The following is a 22,392-nucleotide window of genomic DNA, read 5'->3' as shown; positions in this document are numbered from 1 at the left end:
CTGGGCCGGGCCGGCGCCGACGCTCATCGACCTCACAGACCCCGAGGACGACGACGCCTAGGGCAGCGCGCCGCCTCGTAGTTTAGGCTATTTTTAATATATTTTAAATGCAAATGTGGACGCGTGGACTCTCGCCGGCCTTCGTGGCCGGCTTTAATGTTTAATTAATGTTGTTTCTCTTTTTTAATATGCATGCGCTCATTTTTTTTGCGCCGTCAAAATAGATTCAGGCCAGCGTTGGACGCACGCACCGACCCAAATGCGAAAGCGGACATCCGTGTCCGTCTGACCGACCCAAACGGACAAAAAACGAACGAAATCGCCGTCCGTTTGGGTCCGGCCGTTGGAGTTGCTCTTATTGGCAAAGCCTCAAAACATCCTTGGACCGACCGACCGATGGTCGCGGCGGCTGGGGTGCATGACCCAACTGTCATTCTCGTACGTAGCATCCACGCAGAAAACAGCTTTGCCATGGCAGGTCATGGACAACGAGACGCGCCCTGCTTGTTTAATGCTTTCTTTCCGAGCGGATATGGAGGGTGCTGACTCGGAGCCGACGCGATGCCGCTCGGATTGGGCAGCGGTGCTCGGTCTCCACGTCACCTACACGTCGGCGCCTGTTGCTGCCCGCTGCAGGCAAGTTAAGCGCGTGCCAGCCACCGTGAATGTGCTGGCCAGCCGCGACGCTGCCCCTCGACACGACGACGGCGGCGCCATGCAAGCTGGCGTTTGGGGACGACGAGACGAGCGTGCACCGCCGATGGATCTCATTTGCCGCTTGGGGGACTCGAATTCGGCTTCCAACCTGGAGAAAGTTTGGCCCCAGCAGCAGCCACTTCGCCCGGAAGGTCTCTTTTGACGAAACGTGCGTTGATTCGTCCTGGCTGCTGCTTAAAAAAGTAGATGGCCGGCTTCTTGAACTGCTTAAGCGCCTATGCGCTTTTCATTAAGAATGACCACTTGGATTATGTTAAGCTTAACCTGTAGTACTAGTACGAGTATTACTTAACTCATATAATTGTCCTTCTCAGAATCACGACTGCTGAATGGCCACGGCGAGGCGAGATCTTATTTTTCCGGTCGAGGGTTGCAAAGCTGCTTTCAGGAGGCCCTACCCACCTCATCACAAAAACTAGATAACCTGTTGTCTGTTGAGACTTGAGACATAGTAAAAGACAACACACAACTTCCAATCTGATGAGCCTGCCACGGCATCGTAGTTGCGGCCCGAGGATGCGATGCGAGCGACGCTCAACATGATGGATTCTGAACCACAGGCTTTACCTTTGAACCAAAAACCACAGATTTGTTAGCCGGGACTCCAAAAAGATCTTAAGGGCATCTACAATGGGGGTGCTAAGCACGGGCGCTAGGATCTAATTCCCGGTAGTTTCAACAGAATCCCATTCAATCCCAGTAAATCAGCTAGCGTCGGCGCAAAAGATGTCACTGGGTGCTAGGGGTGTTTCTTGTTCTTTTTCTACTTTGTGTAGCGCCCGTACATTAATTCCAGCGTTGGAAGCTCGGACACCAGCGTGGACACTAAGCCAAAAAATATTTATTTTCCTTTCCTAAGCGCCTGGTTAAGCGCTTGTGCGTTGTAAATGCCCTAAATGCAGCAGAAGGAACAAAACAATACTATTACAAACGAGCATACAGGAGCGGTGCGCAGGCAGTTCCCCGGCGCGCGCGTCACGCCCTGCGTCACCCGGGCCACGGCGTCGTGGCCGCGCCCGCACCGGACACGTTTTTCTCGCCCACCGGAAAAAGAGAGGACGAAATGAGCCACCGGAGCAGTTAAAATGGCCAGCAATTATGTGAGCAAGCAGGCCCACGACCGGTTGGATCCGGTCCGTCCGTCGTCCAGCCGCACCTGTAGCAGCCCGCATCGTAACCGTTAATAAGTGAGTGCGCCCCACACGGGGAGGGATGGTGGGGCGCGTGACGCCAGCTGGCATTGGAGAGTGCGAGCGCAAACCTTATCCCCTTCGCCCCCCGTTGTGCGCACCCTAGATAGGCGCGGTCCACGGGGATCGCACCCACCGACCCGGAGGCAGCCCGTTGCTGTCAGTGGGCGGCAGTCCACGAGGGAGTCGCGCGCCGGGCCTCAGCCTAACCCCCACCCCACCCCGTGGAATATACGGGGCGCGTCCTCCTCCCCCGTCCCCAACCTCTCGCCTCCGGTTTCATTTCCAAACTCGAAAACCCACCACGCCACTTCTCCCACCCCCCTCCCCTCGCTCGCCGTCTCTCTCAGATCAGATCGGATAAGATCAGAGAGGGTGCGATCTCGCGGTTTCTGCTGGAGACGTCGGCCGTTCCGCGAATCCGAAGGGGCCAGATTCTCCGGGCGCCTGCTTCAGCCATGATGTCGCGGTCGTATACCAACCTGCTCGATCTCGCCGAGGGCAACTTCGCCGCGCTCGGCCCGGCCGGCGGCGGGGCGCGGCGGAGGTCGGGCTCGTTCGGGATGAAGCGGATGTCGCGGGTCATGACGGTGCCGGGGACGCTGTCGGAGCTCGACGGGGAGGACGAGTCGGAGCCGGCCGCCACCAACAGCGTCGCCTCCGACGTGCCCTCCTCGGTGTCGGGCGAGCGCCTGCTCGTCGTCTCCAACCAGCTCCCAATCCTCGCGCGCCGCCGCCCCGACGGCCGCGGCTGGTCCTTCTCCTGGGACGACGACTCGCTGCTCCTCCAGCTCCGCGACGGCATTCCCGACGAGATGGAGGTGCTCTTCGTCGGCGGCGTGCGCGCCGACATCCCCCTCGCCGAGCAGGACGAGGTCTCGCAGGCGCTGTACGACCGCTTCCGCTGCGTCGCGGTGTTCCTCCCCGAGTCCCTCCACGACCGCTTCTACCACAGCTTCTGCAAGCGCCAGCTCTGGCCTCTCTTCCACTACATGCTCCCCTTCGCCTCCTCCGCGTCCACAGCAACCTCCTCCTCCTCCTCCTCATCGTCGGCTCCCCCGGCTGGCAACGGCCGCTTCGACCGCGGCTCGTGGGAGGCATACGTGCTCGCCAACAAGTTCTTCTTCGAGAAGGTCGTGGAGGTCATCAACCCGGAGGACGACTATGTGTGGGTCCACGACTACCACCTCATGGCGCTTCCCACCTTCCTCCGCCGCCGCTTCAACCGCCTCCGCATCGGCTTCTTCCTCCACAGCCCATTCCCCTCGTCGGAGATCTACCGCACCCTGCCTGTCCGCGAGGAGATCCTAAAGGCGCTGCTCAATTGTGATCTCATTGGCTTCCACACTTTCGATTACGCCAGGCATTTCCTCTCATGCTGCAGTAGGATGCTGGGAATCGAATACCAGTCCAAGCGTGGGTACATTGGATTGGAGTACTTTGGCCGCACTGTTGGGATCAAAATCATGCCAGTGGGAATTCATATGGATCAGTTGCAGGCGGTTCTGTGCTTGCCGGACAGGCAGTGGAGAGTTTCCGAGCTGCAGCAGCAGTTTGAGGGGAAGACTGTGTTGCTCGGTGTGGATGATATGGACATCTTTAAAGGGATCAATCTGAAGCTTCTTGCCTTTGAGAATATGCTGAGGACGCACCCCAAGTGGCAGGGACGAGCAGTGTTGGTGCAGATTGCAAAGCCAGTCCGTGGGAAGGGTAAAGATCTGGAAGCCATCGAAGCTGAGATTCGTGAGAGCTACAATAGGATCAATGGAGAGTTTGGCCGGTCCGGGTACAGCCCTGTTGTTTTTATTGATAGGGATGTGTCTAGTGTGGAGAAGAGTGCCTACTATACGATCGCGGAATGTGTGGTAGTGACCGCAGTAAGGGATGGGATGAACTTGACACCATATGAATACATCGTCTGTAGGCAGGGGACACCTAGGTCGGAGTCCTCATCGGAGGTGACTGGGCCGAAGAAGAGCATGCTCGTGGTGTCAGAGTTCATTGGGTGCTCACCGTCTTTGAGTGGTGCTATTCGGGTTAACCCATGGAATGTAGAGGCAACTGCAGAGGCGATGAATGAGGCCATTTCAATGTCTGATCAGGAGAAGCAGCTGAGGCACGAGAAGCACTACCGTTATGTCAGCACTCATGATGTTGCTTATTGGTCGAAGAGCTTCATCCAGGACTTGGAGAGGGCTTGCAAGGACCATTTTAGAAGGACATGCTGGGGCATTGGATTGGGATTTGGTTTCAGGGTGGTGGCCTTAGACCCTCATTTCACAAAGCTTAACATGGATTCTATTGTTATGGCTTACGAGAGGTCAGAGAGCAGAGCTATATTTCTTGATTATGATGGAACATTGGTGCCTCAGACTTCCATCAACAAGACACCTAGTGCAGAAGTTCTGAGGATTATCAATACCCTCTGCTCAGATGAAAGGAACATAGTTTTTATTGTCAGCGGGAGAGGCAGGGATAAATTGGGCGAATGGTTTTCCTCGTGTCCGAAGCTGGGTATTGCAGCTGAACATGGCTACTTCTTAAGGTACCGTCTTTCATCTTGACACGTTTCTTGATAATGTTGGTAGCAGGAACTTTATAATCTTATTTACCTTATGATCTTGATATAATCAGTAACAGCAATACAGATTGTGCTAATCTGTTAATTAATAATCAGATATTACCAAACAGTTAACTACATTTATTTCATGGCTTGTTCTTGGTGTTACCTGCTATAATTATCAGAATCGTTTTGGTTTCTGAAACTGGAATGTTATAGACTGTAGGAAAAAGTTCAGAAAAATAACCCCATAAGGATGGAATGGAGAGTGTGAATAGGGTGATGGTTCCTTTCATGTTTGGTCTTGTCATGTTTGTAATTCAGTATTGATAGTACATGATACGGAGTTATCTTTAAACCAGTTCAAGCAGAGTCGAGGCAGTTGCCGTGTTTTCACCCCCCATGATTTCATATGTATCTCTAGTATTTGTTCACTCGTTATTCAGCACAACTATGTCTTGGTATTTTCCTTGCTAAGTCACCTGAAGAGCTCATATAAATATGAAAACTTTAGTGTTTTCTTGGAATCGGTCATAATTATTTGCTTCGTTACTTAAGGTAGACAATAATACCTCTGCTAACTTTGCTTGGCTGGCTACTATCAGATTTTCTCAAAAAGGAGCAAACAATTAAATTAGTTCTGTCTAAACATGTGTAGGTGGAGTAGAGATGAAGAGTGGCAAACGTGCGCCCAGGCTTCGGACTTCGGATGGATGGAAATGGCTGAACCAGTGATGAATTTGTATACAGAATCAACTGATGGATCCTACATTGAGACCAAGGAAAGTGCTTTGGTGTGGCACCATCAGGATGCTGACCCAGGCTTTGGATCCTCACAGGCCAAAGAGATGCTTGATCACCTGGAGAGTGTACTGGCAAATGAACCAGTCTCTGTCAAGAGTGGCCAGTTTATTGTTGAAGTCAAACCTCAGGTTTGTGCATCTCCTTAATTTCTCAAATACCTTTCTTCATTTATTTATTTTTGCCATTTAGCTGACAAGTTCACCTAGAGAGTATCTACCATAGAAAACGCATGTCACTTTTTTGTGTATAAATAAACTTTATCAGTCGTTTCCATATTTGTCCTTACTAACTTTAGCCAGTAGCTTTTGTTTTGCCACAGTAGATAACCTGTTTGTTTTGTAATCTGTATGCAGTTATGTTAGGTGTGGTTCTGCTCATTGGAAAATATAGTAGGCATTTGCTAGTTGTGTTTAGCTTTTCTCTTGGTTGGGAAAGACCTTATAAGTGCTGACGACCTGTTTAACTTATCTTGTGGTTGTAGAAGAGCTTTCTGAAAGCAGCTTTAAGCAATATGGGCTGCTTTGCCGTAGTTTTGATATAATCATATGTGCATGCTCATTAGCTTTGTTAAAAAGCAAACAGTGTCATGTCACATTGCAGGGCCTTAACTAATTCACCTCCCCACCTACTATCAACATTGTTCTCTCTTCTGCAAGTGTGTTAGTTCTTTTAGTAACATTGAGCTGAAGTAATGGTCACACAAGTTGACATCACTTGCACCTTCTGGTTTAGTTTGTTGGTGTGCCCCCTCTCAAAATTGCGTCGCATGTTTGATATGTGATATATGCTCAACGTTAACATCGAATCTCTTGTTTCTTTATGCTAATTCTCCAGGGAGTAAGCAAGGGAGTAATAGCTGAAAAGATACTGATATCAATGAAAGAGAGAGGAAAGCAGGCCGACTTTGTATTGTGTATTGGTGATGATAGGTCTGACGAAGACATGTTTGAAAACATTGCGGACATAATCAAAAGGGGCATGGTTGCCCCCAAAACACCATTGTTTGCATGCACTGTGGGACAAAAACCAAGCAAAGCAAAATTCTACCTGGATGATACGTTTGAAGTGGCCACCATGCTGAGCGCACTGGCGGAGGCAACAGATCCTGAGCCTATGACTGGCTACACCGATGAGTTAGCTACGTCTATGTCCTCAATTGATATTGGTGGTGAACAAAGTCAGTCAAGGGGTAGACCTTTCGATGGATTGTAGTTCAGATCTTGGTTAAATCTGCAGATTATGGCGATTGATTCAACAGTCGCTTCTACACATATATTCTGACGGGTATGAAGATGGATACTCAATGAACGACTAACACCAGGGCCTACGATTTGAAGCTAGTGCAGAAGCATGCTCGATTATCCAGCCGGGCAACACATTACCATCTTTTGCTGCAAAATGTAGGTCCATATGTCAATAGCTGACTCGTCACCTCCCTTTGCATCTTTCTCTTAAACCTTTTTCCTTCTCTAGTAAAACAAGATGCTTCATGGAAGGCAAGTGAACTGTATGGACGGGGTGATAGGCACTTGGGATGATAGGATTGGCACTGCACATGGAAATTCAATGGAGTGCATCCTCCTCTGCGTGTTATCCTGTGTAAACAAGTTACACATCGGTTTCGGTTTTGTTTTCGAAGTCTAAAGTCGCGTAGTAAATGTGAATTGGTGAGATTTGGTTCGTTATTTGAAACCTTTTTGTTTTTTGCTAGTCTTGCTCTCATAGCTTGCTCCATGATTTCTCCCTCCTTTGATGCTTCTATCTGAAAACAGCATATAGGATTCTAAACTTGACAGTCGCACGGGCAAAATTGCAAACGTGTTGTTGATGCTTTGCTTGCCTATCTATCGATTTTCTAACATGTGACGCACAACTGTAGACACTTTGCTTGGAGTACTGGCGAATTTGTTCCTTCAGTACCAAATCTCTTTGCTTCATCAGTTCGTGGTGTGGTTTAGAAAACGGCTGAACAACGGATAGGTACAAAGTATGAACTGACAACGTCAGACAGATGATGTTTCCCTTTAGACTACGAATCGTGGTCATGGGGCACGTTGTTGTGTGGGTAGAACTAAGCCTCGTCTTAAACTACACGTCCGTCTATCAGGAACGGACTGTTTTTGGCGGCTAGGATTGGACTGCTGCGGCGGCCGTTGGACTAATGGCATTTTCGTGAAGTAGATGAGTCTGATGGTCGGAGTGGAGAACTGTTGCGGAATTCACATTCATTGCGTCGAAGTGTCGCTGATTCGCACAGGCAGATCGAGCAATCGCTCGTCTTGGGCCGGTTTCAGCGATCTTGGTTTGGGCAACCTTCTAGAGGTTTCCAGACGGGTTTTTTCGGTGAAGGTTCCTGAACCGGTTCATGTTTTCTTCTTGTGACCTTTCTTTTTTCTTTTTTCCTTTTTTTACATTTTTCCTTTTTTTATTTTCTTTCATTTTCATTTCCTTTTTCCAAGTTTATTTTCCTTTTTCTTCTATAATATTGCTACTTTTACCTTTTCCTTTTTCCTGTTATTTTTCTTTAAAAAAATTCAAATATTGTTCAAAACTTTAAAAAATATTCTCGTTTTCAAAATTTGTTCATAATGTGCAAAAAATGTTCTCATTTCAAATTTTGGTTCACAATTTAAAAAAATGGCCGTCTTCCAAGAAGTTCAGGAATTTTAAAAAATGTTCTCGTTTTCAATATATGTTCATAATTTCAAAAAAGTTCGTGTTTCAGAAAATATTCAGGAATTTCAAAAAATGTTCTCATTTACAAAATTTATTCACAATTTTTCAGAAAAATGTTCATGCTTCAATAAATGTACGCGGTCTCAACATTTTGTACTGATGGAGGAGTGGAGGACTGTTGCGGAATTCCCTAACGGACGCTCATTGCATCGAACTGTTGCTGATTCGGACAGGGAGACCGAGCGATCGCTCGTCTTGGGCCGGCCGGTTCAATTGTTTCAGCGATCCTGGTTTTGGGAACCTTCTAGAGGTTTCTAGACGGGTTTTTCCGGTTTGAGGAAACTTCAAGATGGTTCCTAAACCCTTTTTTTCTTGTGACCTTTCTTTTTTCCTGTTTCTATTTTCTACTTTTTTCCTTTTTCCTTTTTTATTTACATTTCCTTTTTCCAAGTTTATTTTCCTTTTTTCTATAATATGTTTACTTTTACTTATTTTCCTGTTATTTTTGTTCAAAATTTTCAAATATTGTTTGAAATTTCAAAAAATGCTCTCATTTTCAAAAAATGTTTGTGTTTCAAAAAATGTTCTCATTTTCAAAATTTTGTTCACAATTTTAAAAAATGTTCGTCTTTCAAGAAGTTAAGGAATTTCAAAAAATGTTCTCGCTTTCAATATATGTTCACAACTTTAAAAAATGTAAGTGTTTCAAAAAAATATTCAGGAATATAATAAAATATTCTCGTTTTCAAAATTTGTTCACAATTTTTCAGAAAAATGTCCATGCTTCAATAAATGTACGCGGTCTCAACATTTTGTTCGCAATTTCATAAAATGTTCCCATGTTTCTAACTTTGTTCACATTTCCAAAAAAGCATACCTATACGAATTTTGTTCGCATTTAAAAAACTGTTCATTTTTTAGGTTTTTGTTCTGAATATAAAAAATGTTCTTGTTTCGAACTTTTTTTCCAAAATTAAAAACTGTTCGTGATCTCAGAAATATTCGGGAATTTGTGTTCTTAAATGGTTTTTGCGTCTTTTATTTTCAGTAGCTGATGTTTGGTGTATTGGTTAATAGCTCATGTTTAGGAGCCTGCATTGTGCGCGGTCTTTGGACCAAATCCTGCCTGTCGTGCGACAAGAAACAACAAGCGATGCGTAGGTGGGCCGGCCCAGGCAGAGGACTGCCTATGCGAAGCCCCGCCATTCTGCCGCAAAATGCGACAGATAGGAGGTCCCAACTGCTGCTTCTTTTTCGAAGGATCGGTCTAAAGGTTGCAGTAAAGGTTGTAACAAAAACTTTATTGACGATGGTAATTAGTGGAGGTTTATGGGCCTCTACAGTGAAGCCAACTGGGAGGATAAACACAAGACGTGGACTGCCTTGTGTGATCTCCATGCAAGTGTACAACTACCTTGGGTAGTAATGGGGATTTATAATGAGATTCTATATTCACATGAGAAGGAAGGAGGAAGGCAGAGGCAGCTACGGCGGATGCAAAACTATAGAGATGCATTCACTGACTGCTCCTTAGAAGATATGGGCTACATGGGAGATGCTTTCACATAGAGGAGAGGAAGAGTTCGGAAGAGGCTAGACCGAGCTACAGTTAATTCAGACTAGGCCGAGATGTTTTTGGGCGTCGCCCTTACGAAGGGAGAGAAGACTAAATCCAACCATTGGCCCATCGTCATTGATACATAACACTATTTGAATGTGGCCTCACAGAATCGGCCGCGGTACCGACGTTAACACTATTTGAATGTGGCCTCACAGAATCGGCCGCGGTACCAACGTTTTGAGGCCTGGTGGTTAGCCGGACCAAAGTTGCAGAAAGTAGCCTAGGAGTCCATTAATCAGATGCAAAGCTTGTCTGGAAATGCTAAGCTAGTGGAGAAAGCGGTTGTAATTCATGCTGACCTGCACTTATGGGATAAATGCGTATTTTTTGCGAGAAAACTTCCTATCTATTCATATTCAATCATGGCAATAAAACAAACACCAAAAAAATTTAAAAATTACATCCAGATCAGTAGACCATCTAGCGATGACTACAAGCACTGAAGCGAGCCGAAGGCGCGCTGCCGTCATCGCGCCTTCCTTGCCGGAGCCTGGCAGACCTTGTTGTAGTAGACAGTCGAGAAGTCATTGTGCTAAGGCCACATAGGACCAGCACAGTAGAACAGCAACAGCCGCCGATGAAGAGTAGCATAGATTGGAAGGATCCAACCTGAAGAAACACAAACGTAGACGTACTATGACTAGATCCGAGCAAATCCACCAAAGAAAGATCCGTCGAAGACACACCTCCACATGCCCACCGCCGATGCTAGACACACCACCGGGACGGGAGCTAGACGGGGAGAACCTTATTCCATCTTCAGGGAGCCGCCCCCGCCTTGTCTTCCTGAGTAGGGCACAAACCCTAACAAAACTCGAAGAAACATCTAAAAACAGAGTCCTCCCACCGGCAAGGGCCGGGATCCATCGCACCGCCATGGCCCTAAGGCCACCTGAGAAGAGGCAGACCGACGGCAGTGCCGGCGGGGAGGCAGAGGAACCCTAAGCTTTTCTTGGGGGAGGAGGCGTCTTTGCTTCGTACGGGAGTGGTTGTGTTTAGAGGGGACAAATGAGTATTCAAAGGACCTAGAAACAGAATTAACGAGTTGAAGAGGGAACTTGCGGTCCAATGAGTGATCCTTCAATAGCTTGATAGAATGAGATTCTAATCAGGCTGGAAAGCTTGTTCGAACAAGAGGAGTTGCACCATCTCCAGAGAGAACAGGCAAACTGGTTATGGCTGGAAGGCTTCTTCGGACAAGAGGAGATGCACCATCTTCAAAAAGGACATGCGAACTGGTTACGACAAGGCGGCCATAATATGGGATTCTTTCAGAATTACACAAAGGCTAGAAAGAAAAAGAATACAATAAAATACTTACTACTCCCTCTGATCCATATTAACATACGCTACTTTAGTATAAATTTATACTAACGTTGTACTAGAGCAGCGTAATTTGGATCGGAGAGAGTAGATAATATGGGTGCAAAACTAGAAGGAGATGACACTATGAAATCTTTCATCGCTGGCTATTTTAATATCCTCGTTATAGCTAATGGGAATGTGATGAGCGATGAGGTTTTAAATGACGTTGAAACAAAGGTAATGCAACAAATGAATGACATGCTTCTTGCTCCTTTCTCTCCGGAGGAGGTTAAGAAGACTGTTCGCTATTGGCGATTTGAAGACCCTGGGCCTGATGGACTTCATGCTACATTTTATAAGTGTTTTTGGGATTTGCAGGGTGATGATCTAGTGAAGGAAGTTTTGGAGGCTGCAAATTCAGGGGTTATGTTGGAGGGTTGGAATGAAACTATAGTGCTAATTATATACCCAAAGTAGATAACCAAGAAAAGACAACTCAATTTCGTCCAATTAGCCTTTGTATTGTTGTTTATAAGGTGATATAAGACGTTAGCAAATAGGTTAAAGAATTTGCTCCTTGAGAATATTGGTCAGCATCAGATTGTGTTTGTCCCCGTGAGGGTAATTACTGATATTATTCTTCTAGCATATGAATGTTTTCATACCATCAGGAAGAAACCAGAGAGGAAACCTTTGTGTGCAATCAAATTGGACATGCACAAGGAGTATGGTCATGTGGAGTGGGAATTTCTTGAGAGAATTATGGTAGTGTTGGGGTTCGCGCCAAGATGGGTTGAACTCATGATGACGCGTGTTACATCAGTAAAGTACCGTATAAGATTTAATGTTGCGGAGACTGATTTCGTTGCCCCTTCTAGGGGGCTCTGGTATGGTGATCCCTTATCAATGTATCTCTATGTCCTATGTGCAGAGGGTTAGTCAAAGATGTTATTAAGGGCAGAACAGAGGGGAGACTTGGAAGGGGTGAAGGTGTCTTGGGATGCGGCACTAGTTTCCCATCTTCTTTTGTTGGCGATGCACTGATACTAATATCGACAAATCAAAAGAATGCTTTGATTCTGAAGCATATTCTTGACACCTACTGTAGCAATTAAGTTTAGTTGGTTAGTGCGTCAATATGCATCATTTATTTTGGCCTAGTGCAATGGTTGACACAAGAGTAAAGGTTTGCTAGGTTCTGAATATAGGAATGATAAATATTTGGGCATACTATATATGGTGGGGGTGGACATGTCATATTGTTTCAAACATTTATTGGACAGAGTTTGGGCACGTTTTGTTGCACGTTGGAAGGAGAAATTGTTATCGTATGGAGGGAAGGAGACTCTTATTAAAGTAACTGCACAAGTTGTCCCAGTATTTGCTATGATTGTTTTCAAGATATGAAAGCAATTTTTATAAGATATATTTGTGATGCTACAACTAGATCTTGGTGGGGTGATGATCAGGATAAGAAACATATGCTGGATGGCATGGTGGAAGTTGTTGTTGGGGAACGCAGTATTTCAAAAAGTTTCCTACGATCACGTAAGATCTATCTAGGAGATGCATAGCAACGAGATGGGAAAGTGTGTCCACGTAACCTCGTAGACCGAAAGCGGAAGCGTTTAGTAACACGGTTGATGTAGTCAATCGTCTTCACGATCCAACCGATCCAAGTACTAAACGTGCGGCACCTCCGAGTTCAGCGCACGTTTAGCACGATGACGTCCCTCGAGCTCTTGATCCAGTAGAGGGTCGAGGGAGAGTTCCGTCAGCACGACGACGTGGCGACGGTGATGATGAAGTTACCGGCGCAGGGCTTCGCCTAAGCACTACGACGATATGACCGAGGTGTTAAATTGTGGAGGGGGGCACCGCACACGGCTAAGAGATTGTCTGTTGTGCTTTGGGGTGCCCCCACCCCCGTATATAAAGGAGGAGGGGAGGAGGCGGCCGGCCTAGCGGGCGTGCCAAAGGGGGGAGTCCAACTAGGTTTCCGGTTAATACAATTCTAGCATGAATAATAAACATTTATCATGATATAAGGAAACATAAATAACAACTTTATTATTGCCTCTAGGGCATATTTTCTTCAGTCTCCCACTTGCACTATTGTCAATAATCTAGATTACATTGTAATGATTCTAACACCCATGGAGTCTTGGTGTTGATACATGTTTTGCTCGTGGAAGAGGCTTAGTCAACGGGTCTGCAACATTCAGATCCATATGTATTTTGCAAATCTCTTTGTATCCCTCCTTGACTTGATCGCGGATGGAATTGAAGCGTCTCTTGATGTGTTTGGTTCTCTTGTGAAATCTGGATTCCTTTTCCAAGGCAATTGCTCCAGTATTGTCACAAAAGATTTTCATTGGACCCGATGCACTAGGTATTACACCTAGATCGGATATGAACTCCTTCATCCAGACTCCTTCGTTCGCTGCTTCTGAAGTAGCTATGTACTCCGCTTCACACGTAGATCCCGCCACGACGCTCTTCTTGGAACTGCAACAACTGACAGCTCCACCATTCAATATAAATACGTATCCGGTTTGTGATTTAGAGTCATTCGGATCAGTGTCAAAGCTTGCTTCAACGTAACCATTTACGACGAGCTCTTTGTCACCTCCATAAACGAGAAACATATCCTCATTTCTTTTCAGTTATTTCAGGATGTTCTTGACCGTTTTCTAGTGATCCACTCCTGGATTACTTTGGTACCTCCCTTCTAAACTTATAGCAAGGCACACATCAGGTCTGGTACACAGCATTGCATACATGATAGAACCTATGGCTGAGGCATAGGGAATGACTTTCATTTTCTCTCTATCTTCTACAGTGGTCGGGCATTGAGTCTGACTCAACTTCACACCTTGTAACACATGCAAGAACCCTTTCTTTGAATGATCCATTTTGAACTTCTTCAAAACTTTATCAAGGTATGTGCTTTGTGAAAGTCCAATTAAGCGTCTCGATCTAGCTCTATAGATCTTGATTCCCAATATATAAGCAGCTTCACTGAGGTCTTTCATTGAAAAATTCTTATTCAAGTATCCTTTTATGCTATCCAAAAATTCTGTATTATTTCCAATCAAAAATATGTCATCCACATATAATATTAGAAATGCTACAGAGCTCCCACTCACTTTCTTGTAAATACAGGCTTCTCCAAAAGTCTGTATAAAACCATATGCTTTGATCACACTATCAAAGCGTATATTCCAACTCCGAGATGCTTGCACCAGTCCATAAATGGATCGCTGGAGCTTGCACACTTTGTTAGCACCTTTAGGATCGACAAAACCTTCTGGTTGCATCATATACAACTCTTCTTTAAGATATCCATTAAGGAATGCAGTTTTGACACCCATTTGCCAAATTCCATAATCATAAAATGCGGCAATTGCTAACATGATTTGGACAGACTTAAGCATCGCTATGGGTGAGAAGGTCTCATCGTAGTCAACTCCTTGAACTTGTCGAAAACCTTTCACAACAAGTCGAGCTTTGTAGACAGTAACATACCGTCATCGTCAGTCTTCTTCTTGAAGATCCATTTATTCTCTATGGCTTGCCGATCATCGGGCAAGTCAACCAAAGTCCACACTTTGTTTTCATACATGGATCCCATCTCAGATTTCATGGCCTCAAGCCATTTCGCAGAATCTGGGCTCATCATCGCTTCCTCATAGTTCGTAGGTTCATCATGGTCTAGTAACATGACTTCCAGAACAGGATTACCATACCACTCTGGTGCGGATCGTGCTCTGGTTGACCTACGATGTTCGGTAGTAACTTGATCTGAAGTTTCATGATCATCATCATTAGCTTCCTCACTAATTGGTGTAGGAATCACTGGAAGTGATTTCTGTGATGAACTACTTTTTAATTCGGGAGAAGGTACAATTACCTCATCAAGTTCTACTTTCCTCCCACTCACTTCTTTCGAGAGAAACTCCTTCTCTAGAAAGGATCCATTCTTAGCAATGAATATCTTGCCTTCGGATATGTGATAGAAGGTGTACCCAACAGTCTCCTTTGGGTATCCTATGAAGACACATTTCTCTGATTTGGGTTCGAGCTTATCAGGTTGAAGCTTTTTCACATAAGCATCGCAGCGCCAAACTTTAAGAAACGACAGCTTAGGTTTCTTGCTAAACCACAGTTCATATGGTGTCGTCTCAACGGATTTAGATGGTGCCCTATTTAACGTGAATGCAGCCGTCTCTAAAGCATAACCCCAAAACGATAGCGGTAAATCGGTAAGAGACATCATAGATCGCACCATATCTAATAAAGTATGGTTACGACGTTCGGACACACCATTACGCTGTGGTGTTCCAGGTGGCGTGAGTTGCGAAACTATTCAACATTGTTTCAAATGAAGACCAAACTCATAACTCAAATATTCACCTCCACGATCAGATCGTAGAAACTTTATTTTCTTGTTATGATGATTTTCCACTTCACTCTGAAATTCTTTGAACTTTTCAAATGTTTGAGACTTATGTTTCATTAAGTAGATACACCCATATCTGCTCAAATCATCTGTGAAGGTTAGAAAATAACGATACCCGCCGCGAGCCTCAACACTCATTGGACCGCATACATCAGTATGTATTATTTCCAGTAAGTCCGTCGCTCGCTCCATTGTTCCGGAGAACGGAGTTTTGGTCATCTTGCCCATGAGGCATGGTTCGCAAGCATCAAGTGATTCATAATCAAGTGATTCCAAAAGCCCATCAGCATGGAGTTTCTTCATGCGCTTTACAACAATATGACCTAAACGGCAGTGCCACAAATAAGTTGAACTATCATTATTAACTTTGCATCTTTTGGCTTCAATACTATGAATATGTGTATCACTACAATCGAGATTCAACAAAAATAGACCACTCCTCAAGGGTGCATGACCATAGAAGATCTATACCTACTAATAAAGCAAGGTGTGTTTCGCCAATTTTTTCATCCGTTCACCGTCAAAATTTATTTTTCTATCCGAGGTGGTACTAAATTTTCGTCTGTCCATCAGTTTTTTATTTTACAATCCAGATATTGACTTGGGCCGCACACCCTGTGGCCCAGCCAAGCCAGCCCACTTATTTGCCCACTCATGAAGCTGCAAAAACTCTATTTGTCGCCCTACGCGGCAGATAGTCAGAGCTTCGCACAGGGACCCCAAAACTGTGCAAGCCCGTTTTGTTTTTTCTTCCAAATTTATTTTTATTTTTAACCTATTTCGTAATAAAATATCAAAAAAATCAGCATTTTATATTTGTCAAATTTCCGAAAAAATTTACAATTAAATATTGTGTTCCCGTTTTTAAAAATGTTTGGGAAAATATATATTTTTCTCTCGTTCTGATTTTCTTTCAAAATTTAGGACATATTTTTTTTGTGTTTTCAAAAATTGTTTGGGATTCCCAAAAAATAAATTTTGAAAAATATTCAAAATTCGAAAAATATTCTTGTTTTAGTAAATTGTTCACAAATTCAATAATGTCCGTGTTTAGAAACACGCTTTATAACATTGTTCTGAATGTTCAAAACATGTTCCATTTTCAAAAGTCGGTCACAAATTCAAAAAATGATTGTGTTGTCATAAAAGGTTCATGTCTTCAGAAAATGATGTTGTTTCAAATTTTGTTCATGTTTTAAAATGGATGGAATATTAAAAATATTGTTTGTAATATAAAAATGTTCTATTTTCCAAGAATATTCGGCTATTCATATTTAAAAAAAATTAAAAATGTTTTAAATCTAATGTTGCGGTATGTTCTTAAATATTCGCGTCGGCCATTGGTTAGCAGTAGGCATTTGTTGCCATGGCCAACAACATCTGGTCGAGTCTTTAAGGTCATGTGTTCGATCGTTCAACCAGTCTTTTTTCTGGATTATTACTCGTACCGTGCAAACACAGGTCATATCGGTGCCTCGCTGTAGCTGGCCCAGACGCGATCGGTTGTGCCTTCCACGCGCTATTTGACGCAACTAGCATCATATAGTAGCTCCCACACAGCTGCCCCAAGAAAAAGCAAAAATATACATATAGATTTTGTTTCACCCATTCCACACGTAGTTTCCGATTTTTATTTATTTACCCCCAACTGGGCCTACCATGCATTTCTTTTTCTATCACACTAACAAGCAGCAAAAAATAAGGGCGCGAGGGCATTGAACTCTGAACCTTCCCAATTGTGCCGACGGACAAAGCCAGCTCAGCTAGCTTGCAATTATGATAGGAACAATCCCACCTTGGGATTTTATACTAAATCACACAAGTTTTTATATGTCCCTAAGTTGTTAAATAAGAAGGTTGTGTGAGAATATGGAAGTTGTCTCGAGAATCATGTGCAGAACGCGACACTCCACAAACTATTGCCGGAGGTAACTTGCACGTGCCAATAAAAGACAATATGCTGGTTGGATATAGTCTATAATTGAAAAAATTGTGGGCACGTGCTAATAAAACAGAATATGTTGGTTTTTATCTAATTAATAAAAAATTGTGGGCCCGTGAGCGCAAAAATAGCCGAAGAGAATAAACCCTCATAATGAAGGGACATTCATGCCTGGTTATGCGCTAATTATGCCAGTCAAACAAAATTTATGCGCTGCAGGAGGTGACAATAGGCGAGGCGCTAACCGACAACACCCAGCCGACGCGGCCATGCACTATTGCCGACTATCTCCTCCCATTATTGACGGCCGCCGCCCACGTCGTTCCACAGACACAAGATTGAACTACCACCACTGATGATGGCAAGAAGGAGGATAAGCGACAATATAGATCAGGCGATGTGTTCACATAGAGGGCGTGGAAGAGTGTGCGTGGGGATGTGGGGAATGCTGAGATATTATTTTTCTCCCATTGCAACACACGGGCATATTTCCTAGCATTACTCATATAAATAGAACAACCATTATTCTCTGATTTAAATGAATAACCGTCTCGCATCAAACAAGATCCAGATATAATGTTCATGCTTAACGCTGGCACCAAATAACAATTATTCAGGTCTAAAACTAATCCCGAAGGAAGATGTAGAGGTAGCGTGCCGATGGTGATCACATCGACTTTGGAACCATTTCCCACGCGCATCGTCACCTCGTCCTTACCCAATCTTCGTTTAATCCGTAGCCCCTGTTCCGAGTTGCAAATGTGAGCAACAGAACCAGTATCAAATACCCAGGCGCTACTACGAGCATTAGTAAGGTACACATCAATAACATGTATATCAAATATACCTTTCACTTTGCCATCCTTCTTATCCACCAAATACTTGGGGCAGTTCCGCTTCTAGTGACCAGTCCCTTTGCAGTAGAATCACTCAGTCTCAGGCTTAGGTCTAGACTTGGGTTTCTTCCCTTGAGCGGCAACTTGCTTGCTATTCTTCTTGAAGTTCCCCTTCTTCCCTTTGCCTTTTTCTTGAAACTAGTGGTCTTGTTAACCATCAACACTTGATGCTCCTTCTTGATTTCTACCTCCGCAGCTTTTAGCATTGCGAAGAGCTCGGGAATTGTCTTTTCCATCCCTTGCATATTATAGTTCATCACAAAGCCTTTATCGCTTGGCGGCAGTGATTGAAGAACTCTGTCAATGACACTATCATCAGGAAGATTAACTCCCAGATGAGTCAAGTGGTTGTGATACCCAGACATTCTGAGTATGTGTTCACTGGCAGAACTATTCTCCTCCATTTTGTAGCTATAGAACTTGTTAGAGACTTCATATCTCTCAACTCGGGCCTTTGCTTGAAATATTAACTTCAACTCCTGGAACATCTCATATGCTCCATGACATTCAAAACGTCTTTGAAGTCCCGATTCTAAGCCGTAAAGCATGGCACACTGAACTATCGAGTAGTCATCAGCTTTGCTCTGCCAGACGTTCATAACGTGAGCAGTTGCTCCTGCAGGTAATCAGCTTTGCTCTACCAGACGTTCATAACGTCCGCAGTTGCTCCTGCAGCGGGCCTTGCACCTAGCGGTGCTTCCAGGACGTAATTCTTCTGTGCAACAATGAGGATAATCCTCAAGTTACGGACCCAGTCCGTGTAGTTGCTACCATCATCTTTCAACTTAGCTTTCTTTAGGAACGCATTAAAATTCAAAGGAACGGTAGCACGGGCGATTGATCTACAACAACATAGACATGCAAAAACTATCATGTACTAAGTTCATGATAAATTAAAGTTCTATTAATCATATTACTTAAGAACTCCCACTTAGATAGACATCTCTCTAGTCATCTAAATGATCACGTGATCCATATCAACTAAACATGTACGATCATCACTGAGATGGAGTAGTTTTCAATGGTGAAGATCACTATGTTGATCATATCTACTATATGATTCACGTTCGACCATTCGATCTCAGTGTTCCTAGGCCATATCTGCATATGCTAGGCTCGTCAAGTTTAACCCGAGTATTCTGCATTTGCAAAACTGGCTTGCACCCATTGTATGTGAACGTAGAGCTATCACACCCGATCATCACGTGGTGTCTCAGCACGACGAACTGTAGCAATGGTGCATACTCAGGGAGAACACTTATACCTTGAAATTTAGTGAGGGGTCATCTTATAATGCTACCGGCGTACTAAGCAAAATAAGATGCATAAAGGATAAACATCACATGCAATCAAAATACGTGACATGATATGGCCATCATCATCTTGTGCCCTTGATCTCCATCTCCAAAGCACCGTCATGATCTCCATTGTCACCGGCTTGACACCTTGATCTCCATCGTAGGATCGTTGTTGTCTCGCCAACTATTGCTTCTACGACTATCGCTACCGCTTAGTGATAAAGTAAAGCAATTACATGGAGATTGCATTTCACACAATAAAGCGACAACCATAAGGCTCCTACCAGTTGCCGATAACTTATACAAAACATGATCATCTCCTACATCAATTTATATCTCATCATGTCTTGACCATATCACATCACAACATGCCCTGCAAAAACAAGTTAGATGTCCTCTACTTTGTTGTTGCAAGTTTTACGTGGCTGCTACGGGCTTCTAGCAAGAACCGTTCTTACCTACGCATCAAAACCACAATGATTTTTTTGTCAAGTCTGTTGTTTTAACCTTCAACAAGGACCGATCGTAGTCAAACTCGATTCAACTAAAGTTGGAGAAACAGACACCCGCCAGCCACCTGTGTGCGAAGCACGTCGGTAGAACCAGTCTCATGAACGGGGTCATGTAATGTCGGTCCGGGCCGCTTCATCCAACAATACTGCCGAATCAAAGTAAGATGTTGGTGGTAAGCAGTATGACTATTATCGCCCACAACTCTTTGTGTTCTACTCGTGCATATATCATCTACGCATAGACCTGGCTCGGATGCCACTTTGGGGAACGCAGTATTTCAAAAAATATTCCTACGATCATGCAAGATCTATCTAGGAGATGCATAGCAACGAGACGGGAGAGTGTGTCCACGTACCCTCGTAGACCGAAAGCGAAAGCGTTTAGTAACGCGGTTGATGTATTCGAACGTCTTCACGATCCAACCGATCCAAGTACCGAACGTACGGCACCTCCGTGCTCAGCACACGTTCAGCACGATGACGTCCCTCGAGCGCTTGATCCAGTAGAGGGTCGAGGGAGAGTTCCGTTAGCATAGCGGCATGGCGACGGTGATGATGAAGTTACCGGCGCAGGGCTTCGCTTAAGCACTACGTTGATATGACCGAGGTGTTAAACTGTTGAGGGGGGCACCGCACACGGCTAAGAGATTGTCTATTGTGCTTTGGGGTGCCCCCCACCCCCATATATAAAGGAGGACGGGAGGAGGCGGCCGGCCTAGGGGGCGCGCCAAAGGCGGGAGTCCAACTAGGACTCCCAATCCTAGTTGGACTCCCTTTCCTTTTTCCGGAGGGGGGAAAGAGGGAAGGGAGAGGAAGAGTAGAAGGAAAGGGGGGCCCTCCCTAGTCCAATTCAGACTCCCTTTAGGGAGGGGGCGCGGCCACCCCTTGTGGGCTGCCTCCCCTCTCCCCTATGGCCCATGAAGACCCAATATTCCCCCAGGGGGTTCCAGTAACCCCTCGGTACTCCAGAAAAATACCCCAATCACTCGGAACCATTCCGATGTCCGAATACAACCTTCCAATATATGAATATTTACCTCTCGACCACTTCGAGACTCCTTGTCATGTCCGTGATCCCATCCGGGACTCCGAACAAACTTCGGTCATCAAATCACATAACTCATACTAAAAATCATCATCGAACGTTAAGCGTGCAGACCCTACATGTTTGAGAACTATGTAGACATGAACGAGACATATCTCCGGTCAATAACCAGTAGCGGAACCTGGATGCTCATATTGGCTCCTACATATTCTACGAAGATCTTTATCGGTCAAACCGCATAACAACATACGTCATTCCCTTTGTCATCGGTATGTTACTAGCCCGAGATTCGATCGTCGGTATCATCATACCTAGTTCAATCTCGTTACCGGCAAGTCTCTTTACTCGTTCCATAATGCATCATCCCGTAACTAACTCATTAGTCACATTGCTTGCAAGTCTTATAGTGATGTGCATTACCGAGAGGGCCCAGAGATACCTCTCCGATACTCGGAGTGACAAGTCCTAATCTTGATTTATGCCAACTCAACAAACACCATCGGAGACACCTGTAGAGCATCTTTATAATCACCTAGTTATGTTGTGACGTTTGATAGCACACAAAGTGTTCCTCCCGTATTCGCGAGTTGCATAATCTCATAGTCAGAGGAATATGTATAAGTCATGAAGATAGCAATAGTAATAAAACTAAACGATCATGATGCTAAGCTAACGGATGGGTGTTGTCCATCACATCATTCTCTAATGATGTGATCCCGTTCATCAAATGACAACACATGTCTATGGTCAGGAAACTTAACCATCTTTGATTAATGAGCTAGTTAAGTAGAGGCATACTAGGGACACTCTGTTTGTCTATGTATTCACACAAGTACTAAGTTTCCGGTTAATACAATTCTAGCATGAATAATAAACATTTATCATGATATAAGGAAATATAAATAACAACTTTATTATTGCCTCTAGGGCATATTTCCTTCAGTTGTGCATACCTAAATTAAGTGGAAGTATGGGCTTTTGTGGCTTATATTATTTTAATCTTGCCATGCTCGCAAAGCAATGATGGAGGTTGTTAGAGAGTCGGGATTCCTTATATTCTTACATCTAAGGATGAAAATATTTTCTTGATGGGAATCTTTTGAAAGCTAAACTAAAAAGAAGATCATCATTCACATAGCAAGCTATTATGTCGGGGTTTGAAGCATTTAAGAGGGGCTACATACAGAGGGTTGGTGATCGCACCCATCTTAATATTTGGAGTGATAATTGGATACTAACAAATCCTAATCTATGAGTTTTAACCCCTAAATGTGGGAACTTAGTGCGAAAAGTATGTATCTAATCAATCCAGTCTCAGGTCATTGGCATGAGGAGCTCGTTAAGGATAGTTTTTGGCGAGTTGG

General features: G+C 44.4%; 1 protein-coding gene across 1 annotated transcript; it reads left to right on the top strand.

The window, feature by feature from the left end:
* Positions 1–2,285: 2,285 nt before the first annotated feature.
* On the top strand, positions 2,286–6,981 carry LOC123079168 (probable alpha,alpha-trehalose-phosphate synthase [UDP-forming] 7; the record flags this gene model as incomplete). Its single annotated transcript, XM_044501857.1, is given in 3 exon segments — positions 2,286–4,452; positions 5,126–5,399; positions 6,106–6,981. Coding segments are annotated over 3 exon segments (2,739 nt in total). The 3' UTR covers positions 6,484–6,981.
* Between the last annotated feature and the right edge of the window lie 15,411 nt (positions 6,982–22,392).

The sequence above is a fragment of the Triticum aestivum genome, chromosome 3D (assembly GCF_018294505.1).
Source record: "Triticum aestivum cultivar Chinese Spring chromosome 3D, IWGSC CS RefSeq v2.1, whole genome shotgun sequence".
NCBI lineage: Eukaryota > Viridiplantae > Streptophyta > Magnoliopsida > Poales > Poaceae > Triticum > Triticum aestivum.
The sequence above is the reverse complement of the archived record's forward strand: the minus strand, read 5'-3'. Positions and strand labels throughout refer to the sequence as shown.